Below are 23,012 nucleotides of genomic sequence, written 5' to 3' on the forward strand. Positions count from 1 at the left end.
TGATATCAAATTCGGTGACACTATATTTTATGGTGACATAGGTACATGTTACTTCATGTACTTACTAGTAATAACAGTATGCATAGTTACAAGTAACTAACCCTAAACCAAACCTCTAAATATGTAGTGAGTGAATTATATTACTCAGTACTTTTTTAAAAGATTACAATGTTACTACATCACCTTAAAATAAAGTCTCGAAAACTCTTATTTAATGTGAATGAATCAACATAGGTTACACAAACAAAACAAAAAAAAAGATTTTAAAGATAAGATCAGGTACAAAAAGCTAATAACTGCTACTGTTTTCCCAATTTACAGTGTAGCCATGCATGCGACAGTTGCGACTCCTTGTTTCTTTTCTGACATTGTGTGTGTGTGTGTGTGTGTGTGTGTGTGTGTGTGTGTGTGTCAGCCCCAGGGAGAACAAGACGCCTGACAGCGCGCGCTCCCCTTTCCTTTCGCGTCTATAGATGCAGCATCTCGCTGACCGCGTGCCCGTCATCACCATGGTGACAGTGCAGCATCAGCATCACCGCTGTCACCTACAAACGCTTAATGCATCATATCAGTATTTTAACTGCCTCTCATCGCCTTTTCCGTGATATTCCCAGGCCTCCCACTGACGTTATGTTTAAACCATGGCAGTAACCGCAATGTTATCTGAAACATCGTCAATACAGATCTTCAACCGATAATGCTTTTCTGTACAGATTCAGAACGTGACTTGTTTATCGTGTCAGTGAGCAGTCACGGTTGTAAACGATCGTAGCGCGCGTGGACGTGGTGACGATGAACCCACGCCACCACGGTGATCCAGTCGACGACAGAGGCGGGGAGGGGGACGAGCCCTGATGCGCGCGAGTCGAAGAGATCTGCGATTCACACCGGTCGAGCCGAAGATGGTAGCGGTGCACACCTCTGCGCACTCCGTGGCCTCCTCCGAGTGGATCATCTGCCTGGACAAGAGGTGAGAGACACCCGACCATGTCCGAAAGCGATTGTTTATTTACGTGCGTCCGTTCATTTCGATGTCCGGAGGGGCTTCAACAAGGTGACAGTAACAGCAGAATGCGCGAGGCTCCGTCCTGCGTCTCTGGTGCATCACCTTCACAGCAATTCTCATCAGTTGTCAAGGGACATTTATTTATACCAGCAAAGAAAATAACAGAAGCTGCTCTCATTCTTCAATCAGGGACTGGTTCTCTATATAATTCGTTTGCTGGTCTCATATCATCTGAATTTGATGTGTGCATCCTTTGGAATATTTGAACCATTCTCTAATGCAGTGTGAATCAGACTCTCCATTTATGTGCTGCGGGTTATTTAAACCAGATGAGTTTGGCTACTTATAATTAGTCAACTTTTGGTTGTTAGGTCTCCAAGACAAACAAATGTTTTTGGCTATTAAAAATATCAGTTACCTTCTCACAGCCCCTCCTTGCCCAGACATATCCCTGCAGGTTACCATAGTGATGGGAGGGAAATGTGAGATCACCTTACTGGGTGTGATGGGGTTTCAGAGGCTGATGTTTTTTAATGGACTCTTTAAACGTAGCCGAGCACGTCGTCTTTACTCTGATCAATGTAATGGTTCTTAAGGATGTCCATGGTCTCATTTACATCCGACACCACAGGATGCATTGTGGGGATCAATAAATGTGCACACACACAAAGAAAAAAAAAAAAAAACAGGCTGTGCTGTTGGATGAGTCTCTCTGCATTGTGCTGCTGTCTTAGCAGATTCTAGTTGGCTTGTTGATCCTGATATGTCTAATTTGATGTGCTGTGGTATATAGTAAATATGCTTGATGATGTAAGGGATAAATATTGCTGGGAGGACCTAGTTAAACTGTCTCTGTCACCCGTTATCTTCGCCTTTATATTCATAGTATGTGAAAGGATGAAGCCACCTGTCAGAATAATGATCCCCCTCTACACTGATCCTAAACACTGTGAGAAACAAAGAAGTGTGATAACCAGTTTAGTGATTTTTATATACTCTTATTGTATTAGCTTTTACTTCATCTTCATATTCGGTTTCGTTTTAGTTGAGGTTTTAGTATTTTTTTTCTTTTTCTTTTAATTGCCTAATTTTAGTTGGCTCACTTTAATTCAGTTATTTGCCAGGGAAACATTTCTAATTTTTCTAATTAGATACATTATTAAAACATTCCTTCATATTAACACAGTAAGGTTGTTTTTTTGTAATTAATATTTTTGTTTTTACTTTAGGAGGTCAGAATCAATATATATGGGCCTCCTTGCTCCCTAGATGGAAATAAAAAGATAATAAATTATTTCAGGTTTATGTTAATGTGATGATGCTGGTCGGGTTACAAATTCTCAATTTTGTGTCAGGTTCAAGCTTCATAGCTCATGCACATATGACAATTGTGCCGTTTTTATCTGTGGAACCCAAAAGAACCACAAAACACCATAAAGGTATGTGACTTATGCACTGCATACAAGTCCTATGAATCCCATGTGATCTTTCAGCCAAAAATCTCATTTGAGATCATGTAAAGGTACAAAAATGGCACTTGAGTGGATCACAACAGGTTTGACGCCATTTACAGGAAAAGATTCTTCAAAATGTGTCCTTTTGTGATCCACATATGGAGGTGAGTAAATGATGTCGCTATTTGGATTTAAAAAGGCAAATGCTAAGTTTAGAGTCTATGATTGGATCATTTTTCCGGTTATTATTATATGTCTACCATATTATATGTTTGGCAACAACCATTTCTTACGCAGCCATGTAGGAAGACACATATTCATGGCCATATTCCAGGATCACAATGTCAATTTTCATCAGGCTCAAACTGTGAAAAAATAGTTAGGAGGAGCATGAAGAATCATTTTCTCACATGAATCGGCTCCTAAAAATTAAAATCACTGCAATAATAATCCAATCATAGACTTTTAAGCATTTGCCTATTTAAATCAAATGGTGTCTTGTGAAAAATTCCTTTAAAACTGTGCAGACCTTTAAGGCCTAGTGCAAAACCTCATAAATGTGGAACTCAAAAAAAAAAAAAAAATACATAGAGAGACACAAAAGGGGAAGTGTTTTTTTTTTTTTTCAAAAAGAAAGAAACGTTGATGAAAACAGTGAGCGAGACAGAGAGAGAGAGGCATGACTTTGCACTGGCGGCCACTGTAATGCAGGGTCCATTCTGTGCCCGGCAGATATATGCTGGTAATGTTTTTTCCACCCCAGTGAATCTCAGCACAAAGACAGCGGCACTCACACCCTCTCATATCCGCAAGAGCACAGGCAAACTGGTCCGGATCACATGAGATCGGCCTGGTGCGGCTCAGCGTAACCTGCGGGCAAAGAAATAGAACTAGTAGTTAATGTACATTATGCTCATCACATCAGGTCAACTGGATGCACTAAATGCATAGTTACATGCATGTACACAGTCATAGCTTAAAAGGGTCTCCATTGCAGTCATTGATGTGGTTTTTAAATCAGAAATTTCCATTTAACACTTTTGATGGTCATTCTGACAGTAGCTATTCAGTCTGAAATGTATACAACGCTGCAGTAATGATGTATTTTTGTTGGCCAACCTGGAAGTTAGTAGCTCCTTGTTTCCATCAACAAAAACCCAATAGAGTGCCACAGTTGGGGTCTGGAAGTAAAAACACTTCATTTTACATTTACATGTAGATGACGCTTTTATCCAAAGCGACTTATTGCTATATATGTCAGAGGTCGCACGCCTCTGGAGCAACTAGGGGTTAAGTGTTTTGCTCAGGGACAATTGGTGTCTCACAGTGGATTTGAACATCCAGGCATTTGTCTTATCTACTGCGCCATCACCCAGTGTTGTAGTACTCGAGACTCGGACTCGGTCTCGAGACCATATTTTAATGGTCTTGGTCTTGTCATGGACTCGTGTGCATTTGGACTCGGAATTGACTCGTACTCGAACATTTTTTTTTTAGGACTCGGACTTATTCCCGAGTCCACTACAACACCGCCTACTATGTGGCCTTTTTACCCTAAACTGATCATATTTTTTAAACTGTAAGTAAATTCAGTAAAATAAAAAAAGGATTTCTCTAAGTAAATAAAAGTAAATTAGGTAATCAACCCTCACTGGTCTCGACTCGGACTCGACCGTCTCTGGTCTCGGACTCGACTTGGACTCGACTCTCTATGGACTCGGTCTTGACTCGGACTCGACTCTCTCTGGTCTCGGTCTCGACTCGGACTCGAGTGAGGTGGTCTCAACTACAACACTGCCATCACCACACCATTTGGTCCATTTAGGAAATTGATTTTCGACAGTAACTTACTAAGACAGACCAAATGCGAGATACGATTTTGTTAATCCAATTTACCAATTAATGACTCAAAGTTTGAGTTATTAATATAATAGTTTACAAAAAAGGGAATATAACACAACAAGGCTGTGAAAGTGGACTAGTGAGTATGACTTTACAACTTCTCTGTTTAATGTACCCGACAGCTTCTGTGGTTCCATTTAGCCATTATCGAACTCCTCTTTCAATATCAATATCACAATGTTTTACTGGTGTATTTTATAGAATAAAAAAGTGAAAATGTCTTGAGATGAGGTTAACCACAGACCTGATTTCAGGCATTTACAGCTGCATGAAATTCCCTAACGTATATCTCGGTAAAATGGCTTCTCGAACAAGAACAAATGTAGGGTGGGAGGGGAAGTTATTTTGATTAAAGATTATGAGTGCACAAAAAAAAATTATGTGAACAGATAAATAACTTAGAATATATACTGCAATATTCCATTAAAAAAAGAAAAGAATTGTCAATTTTGATTTGATTGTGGGTTTTCATTAACCAAAAAAAAAAAAAAAAAAACATTCAAACAACCTATTAATTTTGGGACAATGGAACCGGAAGTGCTAAAATGCTAACTAATGCTAATGCTAAATGCTAACAAGTTTCTGGGTTTTGGTGACAGAATTACGTCATCCATGACGTCAAATAGATTGTTTTGTGTGTGTTGTTGATCATCTTAATTATCCGAGCATAAAAAGAATCAGCTCTTTTTAAAAAGCTTTTTTTGTTTTGATGTGCAGAAACAGTGACTGACCCACTTTGGCTTCATGCAGTTGCAAGACCAGTACTAATAGAGCAGACAAGGTCTGGGTCTTTTGTGGAACACCAGTAGCTTGATTATTCTCCATATCAAATTTGTCCCACTGCCCTCTAGTTTGAAAAATGCCTTTGCAGTCTTAATTTCTCCATGCTGTAATCTCCATAGCAACAAGGCTTTATTGTATAAAATGAGTTCAAATTACAGCATATTGACATCCTTTGAAAGGCAGTTAATGAGCTGGGAAGTAAGAGTGTAGCTATATTTATGCAAAATGGTAAGAGGATATTAATGTGCCTGCATCTACAGTGTCTCAATCTCTCATCAGAGAACCTGACTGAACATAAAAAATAATTTGAGAATTATGTACTTATGTTAGATCCGCTTCACACATCAAGTCCTGATAATGGTCAGAAACCTAGTATGCAAATACATATTTGTTACTACCACAAACTAAGCCCAAAAGCTGCAAACACTTTTATCAGTTTCTCTTCACAGTATTAGTTCAAATCAAGCTGCTAAATTTCCACATAATGAACCTTATTTTGGAAAAGACAGGTCTATGTGATTCATAGCTTGTATTTTGATGACAAAAACCTTTACGCATTCCCACAGGACAGCACAATTGTTGCATTAATAGACGCAAGTTTGTTTGTTTCCTCCGAAACCTATTCACTTAACTGTCACATGCATCACTGCAGTGTCAGGATTCTTGTAGGTCAGCTTGGTAAAAGAGTGTCTCAGACTATTTGTCTGTGTGTTTTTTAGGCCAGCAGAACGCTCGGGAGAAGATGTGGATATAATCCTGGCTCGGCTGAAGGGGGTGAAGGCCTTTGAGAAGTTTCACCCGAACCTGCTGCAGCAGATCTGCATGTGTGGCTTCTATGAGTTCCTGGAGAAAGGCATCACCTGTAAGAACCGCATTTACTATTGTATTTTCAACATGACGCTTGCAAATTGTATTACATTGAGACCAGTCAGGAAATGTGTTTTCAAAGATAGGAGAGAAATGAATCAATTAATTATGGAAGCTTGTTTTCGCCACTGAAAAAAAAAATAATAATAATAATTGACTTTTTATCTCACAATTGCGAGATATGAAGTCAGAATTGTGAGATGTAAAGTCGCAATTGCGAGATATAAAGTCGCAGTTCTGAGAAATAAAGTCGCAATGGGAGATATAAAGTCACAATTCTGAGAAATTAAGTCGCAATTGTGAGAAAAACTGACATAAAAATTGTTAGAAAAACTAACATAATTGCGAGTTTATATCTCTAAATTCTGACATCTTTTCTCAGAATTCTGAGATATAAACTCGCAATTGCGAGTTATCATGCCAATTCTAAGGGGAAAAAAAGACAAACGTTCACAATTCTGACTATATCTCGCAATTCTGACTTTATATCTCACAATTCTGACTTTACAACACACAATTTCGACTTTATATCATCAATTTCTGACTTTATATCTCGCAATTCTGACTTTATATCTCTGAATTCTGACTTTAAATCTCGCAATTCTGACAATATATCTCGGAATTCTGACTTTATATCTCGGAATTCTGACTTTATATCTCGAAATTCTGACTTTAAATCTCGCAATTCTGACAATATATCTCGCAATTCTGACAATATATCTCGGAATTCTGACTTTATATCTCGGAATTCTGACTTTATATCTTGGAATTCTGACTTTATATCTCGCAATTCTGGGTTTATATCTCAGAATTCTGACTTTATATCGCGCAATTCTGACTTTATCTCGCAATTCTGACAATATATCTCGCAGTTCTGACTTTATATCTCACAATTCTGACTTTATAACACGCAGTTCTGACTTTATATCTCACAATTCTGACTTTATATCTCGCAATTCTGACAATATATCTCGCAGTTCTGACTTTATAACATGCAATTGCAACTTTATATCATGCAGTTCTGACTTTATATCTCACAATTCTGAGAAATAAAGTCAGAATTGTGAGATAAAAAGTCACAATTACCTTTTTTTATTTTTCATTTCATTCGGAAACAAGCTTCCATAATGAATTGACACATGAAAAGTAAAGATTCTTTTTGCGTGTAGGGTTTCCACCTGGGTGATTCTTTGGAGATAAAGAATGCACTAGGATGCATTAAAACGATCAATAGCAACCGTAAAAACCTTTATGTTACAAATATGTATATTTCAAATAAATGCTGTTATTTTGAACTTTATTTATCAATGAATCCCTAAAAAAATGTATCACGGTTTACACAAATTTTAAGCAGCTGAAGACTGGAGTAATGATGTTGAAAATTGAGGCCATCACTGAAATTTATTGCGATTTAAAATATATTCGAATAGAAAACAGTTATTTTAAATGGTAATGATATTTCACTGTACTGTTTTTACTGTATATTTGTCAAATAAATGCATCCTTGGTGAGCATAAGAGAAAGTTTTGAAAGGTACTGTAGGTACCTGAAGATCAGCATAGTGGATTCTAGATGGTTTTATAAATAACTAGAAAATAAAATGTTTCTGTGGAACCTAAAAATGTTCTCCAGTGGCATCAGGCTGTAAAACTTTGGTTACACTTAGTTTCAATAATCCACTTTAATTAGAGATTCTATAAACTTAACTTTGCAACTAAATGTCAACATTAGAGTATGAGTAGACTGTAAGGTTAGGGTTCAGGTCAGTACAGTAAGTTGATATGTAGTTGCGAAGTTACTTATAGTCGGGAGAATGTCTATTGGGGGAGCAACAAAATAAAGTGTTAGCACTAGCAGATATATAAAGTAAGAGTTAATGAGAGTTAGTTGACATGTAGTTACTCAGAATGTCTAAAGTAGACCATTGAAATAATGTGTTACTGAAACTTTTATTGCTAAGCATGTAGTCCTGAATCTGTGCTTAAGGTAGAATTTGCCACCTAATGAGACAATAAGAACCACATTACATTAATGAAAAGAAGTAACTGTCCAGACATCGAAATAAAAAATTCCTCTGCAATTTGCAGATCAGTATTCATAGACTCACTTTGTTTTCCTGCAGTGTATAGGCAGGGTGACATCGGCACCAGCTGGTATGCGGTTCTGTCTGGATCTCTGGATGTGAAAGTGTCTGAGACAGCCAACCATCAGGTAAGAGAGACCACAATCAGGTTCATTTGAAGCCTCAATCTGCTAGGAGTCAGCTGAGAATGAGATTAGTAGTAGTTTGCACTGGTAGACATCATTTGCATACAGAAACTGCTGTGAGTGGGCAGACGGACGGTCCACGGCTGGCCTTGTTAATAGTGTGATACACGAGGATGTCGAGCCTGGGCTGCTGGGGATGGAAGCATCTTTCTGTGAATCCCCTGGGAATACAATGAGTCACACTGTCAGATGTGTTTACTGACCATGAAGCATTTATCACTTCCACACAAATAGAGAGACTTCCAGAGATTCCAGAAGGGTCTGTGTTTTGCATTTTAGAGCTTCAAGAATCTGTATAGAAAAATCACTGTTTTAAAAAAGGTTTCCAGAACACTCTCCTCATTTGCCATTGGCCGGTCAAACAGATCCCACACCAAACACACAAACACTGGTTCAAATAACGCAATAGACCTATTGGACCGTCTTATTTTATTAAGATCACTTTTATTATTGGGGTCAGTAAGATTTCTTGAAGGTAGGGTAAGCAATTTTCAGAGAGGCTAGCAATAGCAAGTTAGCTTTGAAATCATAAGATGGAATATCAAATCATGGAATATCTCTCTCTCTTTAAGTTTCGTTACAAGCAGTTCACACATTGGCATTAAAAATCGATTAATAGCCTACACGAAAATGCTTTCATTTAGACCGTGTGTCCACCAAAGCGTTTTTAGCCAGCTGAAAACGCCAGACGCTCTGCTAAAGATGCCGAGCTTTAGACGCTTGAGAGCGTTTTGTCAGCGCAGCGTTTTTTCCGTTGAGACGTTTCGTTGCTATGATACAGAATATCCGCAGCAGTTTGAATTTGGTGACAGTTGGTCGGTGTGGTATTAGTCCCGCCCCTCCTCCACTGTGATTGGACGGCTGGGTAAAAAGTGACAGTGATGAGCGCTGCGTTTTATCCAAAGTTGAACATTTTTCAACTCCCAGCGACCAGTAAACAGTGTTGTGCAAGTTACTTCCAAACTGTAATACATTAGGTATTACTTGTTACTGTTATTTAAAAGTAATTCATTACCTTACAATATTACTGTCCCAGAATTGTAATGCGTTACATTACTCATGTATTACTTTTGAGTTACTTTCACCAAAATAACTAAGTAGAACTTAACTTTGGGGCTGTAACGATATGCAATATGAAACCGAAATCGCGATTCGCCGCACTCAGATCCACGAACCTACAGAATCGTGACACACCTCTTCCAACTCCCAGCGTTATTCTCCTTACCGTCCATGTCCAATGCTGCCTTATCTTTAAATTAGGCTATTAGTATTATTTGAAGTTAACATTATAAAATACGTAGACCTACACTAGTTGAGGATAAATTATTTAAAATTGGGGAAGTCCAGCATTATGGACATGATAACATTTGCAGTCAAAACTTGAAATAAAAATTCTCAGAAAATTCATGTATTGAAACGTATATAGGCTACTTCCTTAAAGGACTCCAGACATTAGACAAATATCAGTCTATGTTTTATTTTTAATATTAGGGAAAAGACACACATTCATGCGTGACAAAAAATTGGAGGCAAAATATATTTTTTGTAATTCTGTTAATTACACTGCGCAAATCGGATGAGGAAGGGTTAGCTCTCCAGTCTCCATAGAACTTAAAATATTCATTTTATTATAGTTTTCGTGTTCGCATTTATGAGGAAAAAACAATGTTACAGACGCGACCGCTCTGAACTGGCACTAAAAGACTGCTTTAAAACTTTCACACAGTCTGTTGCCTTTAAGAAGTGAAAGCAGACAATACACTGTAATACAACTGTAATACAAGCCTCACTGAACATGTAACGAGTAAAATATTACTGAAAATTGATTAGTAATGCCTTACACTACTGCGTTACAGCAAAAAGTAATATGTTACTGTAATGTATTACTTTTGTAATGCGTTACTCCCAACACTGCCAGTAAAAACGCTGGGCGCTCGGCGCTTCAGCGTCAAAAAAACGCTCAGCGCCTCTGTACGCTCATGGCGTTTAAAAAACGCGGCGCTCCCATTGAAAACAATTGAAAACATACGCCAGGCGCGTGGAAAAACGCTTTGGTGGACATACGGCCTTAGCCCCTTTAATGTGTTCTGACTCCTTGTTGAATAAAAGTAGTCATTTATTAAAGTAATAAAAATAGCTGACCCCAAACTTTCGAACAGTAGCTATTGTACGAATCAATAACTCAACTGTGCAGTAACGTAACGTTATATGATTTTGTGCAGTCAGCTATATATGAACTCAAACATTTCTCAACGCTTCTTCCAAAATGTCTGAGCTATTCTACCCATATTCATTTTTACTTTCTGACAGTATCCATCAGATTTGTTTCTATTTTGTCAAAGTTACTTCGACCTTTTAACTGTCAGTCCCACTTTTTGAGCATAAAACAAAAATGAGAACTCCAAACAATTAAATGAGAACATTAATTCTCCTGAGCTATGCATGAGCAACCTCTGAATACTATTTTCCCCTCTGAGCCTGTATACATCATAGCATTCATTTGTAATGCATTCTGGGTAGTACTTGCCTGCTTACATTTACAATTGTGCGTAGAACTGACACAAGGCATCATGTTATGCTTCTCTTTCACACTTTCTCACAAGGATGTTTCCCTGCAGCTATGAATGTCCTGCACAAAGCTAAATGTGTGAGTGTGTGTGTGTGGTGTGTGCATGGTAGAACACGTTTCATTGATGCAATGTGTTGCTCCATTTATATGGAGTGATCACACTGCTCTGATCAAATGAATGCAAACCGCAAGACAGGGTGCAAAAATAAATGTATACTTGTATGTTAAATGAGTGTGTGAGCTTGTGTCCTCTGATCTCAGATCATTTGTTATATACAGCAATATCTTTAAACTTCATTGAGCACATTCCCTTACAGTGTGCATACATTTACATAAATTACATGAATAAGGAGAGTCATTAAAGCAACAGGCTAGTTCACCCAAAATGAAATGCAATTACAATGAATAAGGGCTGAGTGGAGCTTTGAATTTTTAAGTTATTTACTTAATTTCTATTCACCGAAGCCATGCAGATTTGGAACATCACAAGGGTGAATGAATAATAAGGGTGAATAAGATCTTTATAATAAGCTTGCAAAAATGTTATCATTGTCTCTCTCCCTCTTTATGTCTTCTTAATATTTCTCCTTTTTGTCTGTAGGATGCTGTAACGATCTGTACTTTGGGAGTGGGAACAGCATTTGGAGAGTCAATTCTGGATAACACTCCTCGACATGCCACGATCGTCAGCCGAGAGAACAGTGAACTTCTGCGCATCGAACAGAGGGAGTTCAAAACCCTGTGGGAGGTTTGTGTGTGCGAGTGTTACTCAATGTTTTCATTACAGCTGCTATTAGTGATTAAATACCCAAACTGATTGATAGGCAGAACAGAAATGGCTCTCTAAAATGCAAAAAAAAGATTCTGTTTTTTTTCTCTCCCAGCGGGTTTTTTGAATCATTTCCCTAATGCATAAAATACCCACATGCTACAGCAGTTGCTACCATTAGCAGTATACTATGGTGTAAGTTGTTTCTTCTATTTCATATCAACTTGTGAGTTTTATTTATTGACTACGAATTTTTTTAGGCTTTTTTTTTAAATATTAAATCGGACCAAAAATGCAAACTTGCCATATTGAATTAAATGCAACATAGTAATAAAAAAGCTGTCACATGCCAATGGTTATCATTTTTTCATAGTAGGCCGTATACAGTACATAAAGCACTGTAAGCAGTATGCATATATATATTCCACTCCAATCAATGCCACTGTGACTTTAATAAGGCACTTTTTGAAGACCAATCACTGAGAATCAGTAACACTGGGTGGCGCTCTCTGATACGTTAACAGCTTGTAACAGTCAGTTCCTCTGGGCTGTTCAGCACAGCCATTTGCCAAATCCTAGGCTTTAACAGGCTTTCAGAGTGTTTGAATGTGCGTGTGTGTGTGTGTGTTGTAAATGTAAACCAGTGGTCTCAGCAATAATCGATTCAGGAGTCATGTGTTGGTCTTTGAAGTTTTTCTCATTAACTGAGCAGAGAATTGGGGAAATGCAAATGCATTGAGATGTTGTGAAAAAGGCAAGATATCCGTATTTATTGCCTTAAATGGATTTGGCATAGTTGTTAATTCCCAGTATGTCAGAAGCTTTTGAGTGTGTTTGGGACCATATGAAACGCATTACACAGGCACTTAATATTTTGTGTCTTTCATGCTTGAATCTTTCCGTTATGTCTGACATAGTCTGAAATGATATCAAATACACACAAAAAAGTAAGCCTTTTTTTCAAGATTTGCACATTTTAATTAATCGTAAATTTCAATCAAATTAAATTGAATAATCCCTACATATTATTCATATTATAATTAAGACAAGGACAAGAGGACAAGAGGATGGACCATTTAGTTAATGCGATTCGTAAATTAATGAAAATATGTTTCAATTTAAGTTTAGGATTTATCCAAAATGTATTTATTTATTGGAAAAAAATTACTTTTATTCAGCAAGGGTGCATTAAATTGATCAGAAGTGACAGTAAATACATTTATAATGTTACAAAAGATTTCTATTTCAATTACACAACTAGGTACTAACCCTAAACCTAACCTTAATCTATGTTGTTACCTTAACATTAGGTTAAAAAAAACTGTAAGTACATTGAAAAAGTATGTACTATAAAATAAAGTGAAACCAATTTTTTTTTTTTTTTTTATCAAAATATCTAAAAAATATATCACAGTTCCACAAAAAAAATGAAGCAGAACAAATGTTTCTTGAGCAGCAAATCAGCATATTAGATTGATTTCTGAAGGTTCATGTGACACTGAAGACTGGAGTAATTACTGTTTTTACTATATATTTTTTGATCTTATAAATGAGCAGAAGAGACTTCTTTCAAAACATTAAAACATTTTACCAACCCCAAACCTTGAAATGCTGTATATACTGTATAGGGGTAAGAGATGGGAATGGGATCAGGACATGATGATCCAAGACTTGAACCTGAGCTCTTTAAAGCTAACGCCTCTTAACATGTGCACAGTCAGGATCTGATATAGTGTCATGAAGAATCTGTGTGTTCTCTATTGTAATAACTTTGATGTGCTCATCATTTCTGATCCTTTCAGCATTAAACACAAAGTGATTGTGACTCAGTGTGTGTCAGAAGCCACAGAGAGGCTGTCAGGCTTCTGTCTTTAATGCTGTGTGTAAATAGTATCACCAGTGTCTCACAGCTTGATAGTGTGCCATATTTTTGTTTCATATATCTTACACATGCAGCTGAATAATCAAACATACAACATGAATTATGGATCAGTCTCTGCTTCATCAATAGAACAATGTGGCCGAAGATCTCTCTGTCTCTCTCGACAATTTTCCTCTTCTCTCTCTGTAAACCTCCTCTCATTCAGACGAGTGCTCATGAGTATTTTTGTTTGTGTTCGAGTAGTGTGTGTGTGAAAAGGTGATCGAGTTCATATATTTGTGTATATGTGTGTGGTGCACCATTTCAAACCCTTTCAAACTACCCTCAATCACGATGCGTACTCAACTATAAAAATGGCATAAAAGTGTTTTTATGATTTCATATATGCATGGCCAAAGCCTCGTGCACACCAGGACGATTATCGCGCGCGTTTATCTCCAGACGTTTTTTGACGTGTCTTTGTGTCCAAGTGATTTTTCACTGGTGATGCGCCAAATGAGCACTATGAAAGTAGATGGCGCTTATTGAAAAACGGAAATACCCCGGCACACAAGGTGGCGCTGTGCATCTTTACTACCCATATCTCATCTCTTCAATCAGAGGGGAATAGAGTGCCGAGGTGATGATGACGTCACTTTGTAGGACAACTCGGAAGCTAGCGACGCATGGGTTCCCTCGATCGAAAAGCTATGCATTTTCCCCATAGACTTTTGGAAAATCACAAAAAATAAGATCTGTGTTTAACTAAGAGTTGTGAACCTTACACGTTTTGTCTATCAAGATAATCTTTACAAGTTAATCCAAAATGTATACATTTTGAAGCATATATAAAGAAATCATATTAACAAAACATGAAAATGTTTAGAGGTGTTGTTCACAGACCTTATTTCAGGCGATTTAGCAAAAACCCATTCAAAAATCCCATGGACTTTAGAGGGAGGGAACCAGGAGTGCTAAAATGCTAACTCACTTCCACGTTTTGGCCTACAGAGTGTCGTCGTAACTTCCGCACTCTATTATAGGTTAATAACACTGATGTAGAAGCACCTAACCCTGGCTGTAAGCCTAAACTTGACTTGTAAACAAACCTCAAATCAGATTGGTTAATTGGAAGGTTGTTCCAGGAAGATGTTCCACTGGATGAAACGTTCACCGTATTAAACTATTAAAGGGATACGTAGCTCACCAAAAAATGAAAATTCTGTCATCATTTAGTCACCATCATGTCGTTCCAAACCTGTAAGACTTTCGTTCATTTTCAGTACACAAATGAATATATTTATAAAGAAATCTGAGAGCTTTCTGTCCCTCCATTGACTACGCAACTACCACTTTGACGCTTCAAATAGTTCATTAGTCCAAATCACTTTTTATGCTGAAAAGATTGAATTTAGGCTTTTATTCACATATAAACATTCATAAACTTACACATCGGTTATGGTAAATGGAAGGTTTGACAAATGAGGTTTGTTCTCACGTTTCAACAAGTACAGTTAAGCTTCTGTTTATGTTTGTTGATCAATGTTTAAATGTTTAATGATCAATGTTTAAATGTGAATAAAAGCCTAAATTCAATCTGTTCCACATATAAAGCAATCGTGTCTCTTCAGAAAATTTGGACTAAACCGCTGGTCAAATAAACGGTCAAAATATAAGGAAACATGCCTTTAGGTTCGGTATCTTTAGGTGTGGTGTTAAAATGCCAATGTGAAAGCTACGCGGACCAGGACTAAATGTTTGTTTGTTTTTTTGGTACAGACCAAACGAATTAAAGGGGTCATGAACTGGCTTTTTAAATTTTATTATATTGTTGTCTGAGGTCAACTTATGACGTTCGCTTGGTTTTTGCATTCAAACACATCAAAATGAATAAGTTATAGGCTATTATCTACCCTAGTTTTGAGCCTAGCTGAAAAACGCTCAGTTTTTATGGGCGTCTCGCACTGAAGACTTGGAAGTAAATGCCCACTGCTGTGAGTGGATAACAGTTTTGCATATTATAATATTTCAACTCACCCGTCGATGCACTTGGGGGAAAATTGTTTTGAAAACGTCCAATGTTGTAAAAGGGCAACCGGAATGATTCGCCCATACATGTTCGACCCAGAATGCGTGTGTTGCACCATTCCTGTCAGATCAATATAGACGGCACAGCACCGTTCTTTACTCTTAATCGGTCTTCAAATCCAGTCTTGTTTACAAAACAATCCTCAGAGAAATGAAGCGAATAGACGGACAATGTTTTACCCTCATTAGCTGGAACGTCTTTAAAAATAAAGTTTTGCAGTCCTATTGGAATCCAGAGGGAGCTTATGCAGCGACTGTCTTCTTCCACAAACAGGCACTGCACAATATTTTGTATCGCTCAGTAGCTCGATCCGGTTTGACATCACAAGGTAGGCATCTAAGTTATTTAACTATGCGTGTAATGCGCGAATCGGTGGGTGGGGCTAAACCGGCCATGTTGAAGTAGGCGTTGATCTTCTTCTACAGGGGTGGTGTTTTATCCTCTTTGACGTCATAGTTCCCCACTTTGAAAAACGAGTCGTTTGCTGGGGTTGGTGTCAATAAAAGCTTTTATTGGACTAACAAGGACGTTTTCAGTTCTGAAACTTACAGGGTATTCTTATAACATGATGCTACCTCTTAGATGTCAAAAGCTCAAGGAAAATTAGATTTCTCAGTTCATCACCCCTTTAAGCGAACTGAAAAACAAGTATGGACACACCCTGAAACTGAAATAAAAATAATTTAAAGCTAAATATAAATATAGCTATTTTAAAAACTAATAAAAGCACATTTACTAAAAATGAAACTAAAAGATGAAACTGGAAATAAAAACAAAAACTAGATACTATAAAAGTACATTAATAATACTAAAACAACACTACACTCACAAATGGACTGGACTCGCTCTAATATTACATTAGTGCCTACCTGCCTGGAAAAGGGCTGAACTAACTGATCCTCAAAGACAGACTAATGTGATAACAGTGATTTCACTACAGCTGTAGGGCACACACACACACAGCTGTCTGTTCAGTGTAAATACAATTTAATACCCTTAATAATTGATGAAGCCATGAGCTTTTGAGAGCCTTTTAGCAGTTCCCTCTCTCTCCCTAATGTGTAATGCTGTGATACAGGCTGAATTGAGTGAACGCAGCTCTCTGATTGGCTACCGCTATTGCCTGGCAACGGCTACTGAAGTCCAGTCAGATTCTCGGCCAGAAAGATCCAAAGAGCAGCAGACACTGGATCACATTATCCACACGTGTGTAACTGGAGCGTTAGGGTGTGTGTGTGTGTTTGATTTGATGTCTGTGCATCTGACTGAAAAGGAGAGAGGTGGCATTCTGGGTTTTCCTGGATAATGCTGGGAAGTTGGCAGGGTTTAGGAAGGAGACAAGCATCACGTCCCCGTGGGATTCTCTGTCGGACTACACTACACAAACTCTTAGGGTGAGTCCCATTGGCTTCATTTATGCCACATGAACAAGTAGGTACTAGTTTATGATCAAGAAACCACACTTAAAAACGAGATATTAGTACTAGCGCCGGGTCAATATCACTGTGGTTTTTGAGGTTAATGACGTCAGAGGTCTTTTTCACCAGTGGTATTGATTCTTACTGGTGTTAATTGATAGATGGTTCTGCTTTTTGACACAGTTCTCTCTTCATGCGTACCTACACTACATCTGATTTTTTATGTGTAGCCTATGTGTTTTCAGAATGTACGATAGCATGATAATGACTTGATAAAGAGGCCCTGTTCTTGAGGTGAATATCAGCGGCTGAAAGCTGAGGATGTGCGTTGAATGTTGAGGGGCTTCTGTCTCTCTGGGTCAGTCCTGTGCCAGGCTGCAGGGGACACCGCCTGACCGGGCCCTGGGGGGGGGGGGGGGAGTACACACTTGTTCTGTGTGCTTATAATGCTGTTAACCGCACAATACTAGCTGAATTACTTAACCTATGTGAAGACAGCCAGCTGGAAAGAACAACATGTTATTTGTGTGTGTGTTTGTGTGTGTGTTTTGGTCTGGGGGATGGGTGAAGTTAAGAAAAAGTTAGCTTTTGTTTAAGCTTCAGGAAACAGGAAGGAAGCAGGATATACAAAGTGCATTTGTGTGAATGGCACAAAGCCTTCAAATCAGTGGCCAAAGGAAACCTTCTGCTATAATCTGGGGTTGTAAGCCTCTGCGGTTCCTTAACTAGAAATTCAGATCAGTTTTTCATAGAAAGAATGTCCTCTGGACACTGTCCGTTCTACTCAATGGAAGCACAACGCCTCCTAGATTTAATGAAGGCTGTATTACATCAGTCCACTCAGAAAACCCTAATCGTGACCCAGCAAAAAAAAAATTAGGTTCTTGGAACGTTAGTTTTTGGTTCCCATAACGTTCCTAGAAATTTCCCTTAAGGTAAAGGGAACGTTCCCGGAACATTCTCCTTACATTATAAAAATGGAACCTAAAAATAACCTATATGGAACGTTCCTATAATGTTCTTGTTTGGTTCCCAAAAAAAAACAAAAAAACTCATGGGACCATTCGGGAACGTTAGATGAACGTTCAGTGTTTGCTGGGGAAGGATCCTGTTACAAAAATTACAAAGTTACAAAAATATGCATGTCCCTACTTGACATAATGTTTAAAAGAGCAAAATCACAACTCTTTTCATACTTTTGGATGCTTTTAAATATTTATAGGTCATAATTCTATTCATTTAAAAGTTTGGGGTTATGATTTTTTTTTTGACGGGACAGATATTTATAATGTTAAGATTTCTATTTTAAATAAATGATAAATGACAAATATATTAGGCTGCACAACTGTTTTCAGCATTAATAATAATATGAAATGTTTCTTGAGCAGCAAATTAGAATGATCACGTGACACTGAAGATTATGCAAATTAGAATGATCATGTGACACTGAAGATTATGAAGATTATGAATTTTCAGTAATGATGCATGATGCATTTTACATTTAATATATTCAAATAGTACACGGATATTTTAAAGGGAAATTACTTTTCACATTATTCCTGTTTTTGATGAATTTTTATCAAATAAATGCAGCCTTGGTGAACATAAGAGACTTCTTTCAAAAACATTAAAATAATATTACCCCAAATCTTTAAATGGTCGTGTGTGAATGTGATTTTACTAACCTTTATTTCTAATATGTATATAATATTTATTTCAAATACCTTTATATCTAATATTTCTCCTTTAAATGTATGAGAAAGTGTACTAAATTTGTACTTTATAATGTGGGTGACGACTGAAAAAGACTTATAATGAAAAGTATATCTTGAATCTAGGTTTTTTTTTTCTCATTTAAATCGAAAGCAGTGAATTTCATTTAGATTTAGTTTATTATGTGTGTGTGTGAACTCTAGGTGAGTTTAGGCCGGTATCAGTGTCTCATTCATTGCCTCAGCTGCATGTGTCACCTTGTCACCGATCACCATGGCGATATGGAAAGAAAAATAATGGAAACATCTGAATATTCATAGTGATCGCTGCCAAGCCACAAAAGGGCTTGAATCTCATTGGTGGAGCTCAGCATTCTTACTATGCCTTCACATCATTAAAGTGAAAGCTCTAGTCATTTCACCTGTGTGAAAATGACTCAGGACAGCTTTGAGGTATCGAGGGGTGTAGTCAATTTTTATTGTGTTATTCTTTATGTTGCAGAAATACAGGCAGTGCATGGCAGGGCTTCTCGCTCCGCCGTATGGAGTGATGGACAGTGGGGCTACAAATGACAGTGAGTATCACACACAAGCATACACACTCACACGAGACATCAATGATTATTTCTCAGAAATGTCTTTGTTTGATGCAGGAATGCCAGACAAAGAGAATCTAAACAGCGACCCTCTCAATTTTATGTCCAAAAACCTGAATAAGGTAGGATTGTCCTACATGTTCCCATTCATCACCTTTACATTTTAACAGGTTATTTGGAATCAGATTTGGTTTTATTTATTTGTTTGTTCAGTTGTTGTCTGTTAAAATTAATATTCACATTCGCTGGTAAAGTGGTGTGCCTCCATGTGTCTGTTATTACTACCACTGTACTTTGGACAATAAAAATCAATATATATATATATATATATATATATAATTCAATTGATCTGCCACTCTTTCCTGAAAGTGAAAATTTTGTATGATTCATTTGCCAGTAATTCTCATTTCCATATACATAACTCAACACCGCACACTGTCGTCACCTCAGTTTTATGCTAATTTAGTATAATTAACCCTCTGTAGCATGAAAATTTTGACCTTTTTTTATCGGAATGGTACGAAACTTGTTTAAGGTTTTGGCACTCACTATGTTAACACAAAAAATCATGGACATGATTCGAAAAGGTAAAATGGTTCTGAAAAAAAAAAATGTTTGGAAATTGGAAATGAATGGCAGACGAATTTCATCTAGTGAAAGCTTTTGGTACTGTGATCAAACAAAATCTTTCCGAAAGCTCATTTCATGAGATGAAATATCAAACCCAAATTTGGAACACAACTTTAAATTTATGGCTTTGATTTTCTTGCAGTTTTAGAGTAAAACGTGTTTTTTTTTTAATATATATATATATATTTCATTTTACAATTGAAAATAGTATTTGTGTTTATTCTGTATTTTTCATAACAATAAACGTTACAGTTTTGAACTTTTTTTAAGTTCACTTTTGTCGTCTTTGAAAAGAGATCAAACTTCAGACTTTACTCTAAAGCATTCAAGATTTATGACAGTTTAAGTTTGTTTAAGTTGGAAATTTAAGTTGGTTTAAGTTGGAAATTTAATTTTCAGGTCCATGCTTAAAAAAGTGAATAAATGGAATATAACTACAGCAGAAATATAATTCAGCACCATAAAACCCCCTAAAAATACAAAATATTGAATAAAAAACATTATCAAACTAAAATATAGTACATTCAATTTTGTTGAAATAAAACAAAACATTTCTGTCAGTTTTCGACTGCCACGTTTAGAGCACGAGAGGGTTTTAATTAAATTAAAAAATCTTTTAAAAAAGATCTTTTGTCTTCTACACTTGCACATTGAGTTCAGGCTATTAGAGCTCAATGAATGTGTTTTGTGCTATAAATAAGCTGTGCATGAGTGTTTCTGTGCCTCACTCTCAACTTCCTCTCTCTCTGTTCCGGATTTTGTTTCAGGTCCCATCAGAAAAGATTTTGAGGGCAGAAAAAGTCTTACGTAATGCTATACTGGCCAGAGCTCCTCACATGATCAGAGATAGAAAATATCATCTGAAAACCTACAGGTGTGTGTCTGTGTGTGTGTGTGTCTGTGTGTGTGTGTGTGTGTGTGTGTGTGTGTGTGTGTGTGTGTGTGTTGCCTAACTTGCCTATGACAAATGTTATATGGCATATCATTTGCAATATTTATTAGTTTATGCCATAGTATATATCTAGTATATGCAGAATACAATGCTCAGCATGACCTGTGTGTGTGTGTGTTTGCAGGCAGTGTTGTGTCGGCACGGAGCTGGTCGACTGGCTGCTTCAGCAGAGCTCATGTGTTCACAGTAGAGCTCACGCTGTGGGAATGTGGCAGGTGTTCCTGGAGGAAGGGGTCCTGAATCACGGTACACAACAAACACACACACACCTGTACCATTTGCTGCTGTAACAGCCAGGTTAAAGGTAGGGTAGGCAATTTCGGAGATAGCTTTGAAAGCCTCCTCCCAAACACATGAACAAACACAGTAGGGAGCAAACAAAACCATTACGAGATTACCTCATGTCTCAAAGCACATAACATTACAATAAAAATACATGTAAACAACTCACAGAGCTCTAGTTGTACCACCTGACTGCTGCAGTTGAATTTCTGCGTTGATGGTGTTGACATCTACGTCACGGGTTGCCATCTGATAATTACGGTTATGACACTGCGTGAATGCAGCATACGCTCGTTGTTTTGGTTCGGGAGGAACTGTAAAGGGCGGCTGCTGTTTGTTTGGTCTCACTTCCTCTTAGCCTTACAGAACTCGCTGACATGTGATGTTCGGACCGAATGCAATTAGTGGTGCACAATATATCGGCCAATATGGTATATTTTTTACATATCGGTATCGTTCCGATGTCAAAATATGGCCGATGTGAACAGGAATCATTGACATGTGTGCAGATGTAAGTGTGGGGGCGGGGATGTTTGTTTTTGCACGAGCGCAGACATAACACGTCACATAATGTGCTGAACCAGGTGCCAGAGGCGGCAAAAAAAGTCAAAGTCAGTCTGAGGGAGTCTACAATGTCGTCTGTCTGGTCGTTCTTCAAAGTGTCTGAAGAGGATCCTTCCTTGCTATGTGTTTTCTATACAGCGATATCGACATCTGTAAATATTGTTATCGGCCATAACAGCAATATTAATATCGGTTATCGTATTGGCCACAATTTTTACATCTGTGCATCGCTAAATTCAATGATTGGATGAACATTTTTTGGCCCTTAGTCTTACAAAAAAGATATATGTACTTAATATATATAATATATATATATATATATATATATATATTTAGACCACTTCTATTATTGATTTCTATCAATGTTTATGAAACACATTGCCTACCTTTAAGCTGGGTCATTCCTGCTATGTTGAATGTTTCTTCATTTTCTTGTCTCTGATTGAAATGTAAATGTCAAATGTGTTATCTGGAATATTATTTTAACTAGTGTTGGTAGTAGCGCTTATACACTATCATATTACTTATTAATATTTTTCTAACTGCATAATATTTTGCATTTATTTCATTGCTTTCATTTTAATATTTGTTTGTTTTAGTCATTATGTGCTTTGTCATTTTTATTTTTTCTAATATTTCTTGAATTTATTTGTATTTTAGTTTTAGTCATTTTTGAACTTATTTCAGTTAGTTGCCATTTAATGTTTTTTATGTAATATTTATATTTTATATTATTTCAGCTATTTTTCAATAGCCAAACACGACTCTTAATAGTTAACAATTACAACACTGATTATACCAAGTAATCAGTTAAATCTTGTTTTTTGCAATGAGGCCTTTAAAACCAGAAGAAACCACTCTATTACCATTCACATTCATCTGTCGCATGATGAACTTTGAGTTCTCCGATGCATAACAGGAATGACCATCTTGTTAAAACAAGTAATAGCTTGATAAAATAAAAATAACCCCACATGAACTTCTTAAAATACTAATTAGAGCCTCTGAATAGCTTCAATGAATCACATGCTGTATTTCAACAGTGCTTTTTTCTGTCGACAGTTGACCATGAGCTCAGCTTTCAAGATAAGTACCTTTTTTATCGTTTCCTTGATGACGAGGAAGAGGATGCTGTGTTGCCTAGCGACGACGAGAAACGTGAAGCTGAGGAAGAGCTGCAGGAGACCCTCCTCTTCCTCTCTCAGATCGGCCCTGACGCACACATGCGAATGATCCTCAGGAAACCGTGAGTGACCAACAGCGCCCCCTGCAGTATTTATCCATCTGAAA

General features: G+C 37.3%; 1 protein-coding gene across 2 annotated transcripts in view; it reads left to right on the forward strand.

The window, feature by feature from the left end:
• Positions 1 to 416: 416 nt before the first annotated feature.
• rapgef4b (Rap guanine nucleotide exchange factor 4b) overlaps positions 417 to 23,012 on the forward strand; it is a 34,051-nt gene continuing 11,455 nt past the window's right edge. The window contains exons 1-9 of one of the 2 annotated variants that reach the window (XM_039689507.2): positions 417 to 970; positions 5,865 to 6,007; positions 8,135 to 8,223; positions 11,451 to 11,597; positions 19,201 to 19,273; positions 19,352 to 19,416; positions 20,692 to 20,798; positions 21,001 to 21,122; positions 22,785 to 22,968. In XM_039689507.2, coding sequence (XP_039545441.1) covers positions 855 to 970; positions 5,865 to 6,007; positions 8,135 to 8,223; positions 11,451 to 11,597; positions 19,201 to 19,273; positions 19,352 to 19,416; positions 20,692 to 20,798; positions 21,001 to 21,122; positions 22,785 to 22,968 — 1,046 coding nt within the window. In that variant the 5' untranslated portion in view covers positions 417 to 854. Of the gene's footprint in view, positions 971 to 5,864; positions 6,008 to 8,134; positions 8,224 to 11,450; positions 11,598 to 16,718; positions 16,963 to 19,200; positions 19,274 to 19,351; positions 19,417 to 20,691; positions 20,799 to 21,000; positions 21,123 to 22,784; positions 22,969 to 23,012 lie in introns of those variants that run through there. The other variant, XM_039689509.2, reaches the window with a different exon arrangement.

This window comes from Pimephales promelas, chromosome 8, assembly GCF_988280905.1.
Source record: "Pimephales promelas chromosome 8, fPimPro1.hap1.1, whole genome shotgun sequence".
Lineage (NCBI taxonomy): Eukaryota > Metazoa > Chordata > Actinopteri > Cypriniformes > Leuciscidae > Pimephales > Pimephales promelas.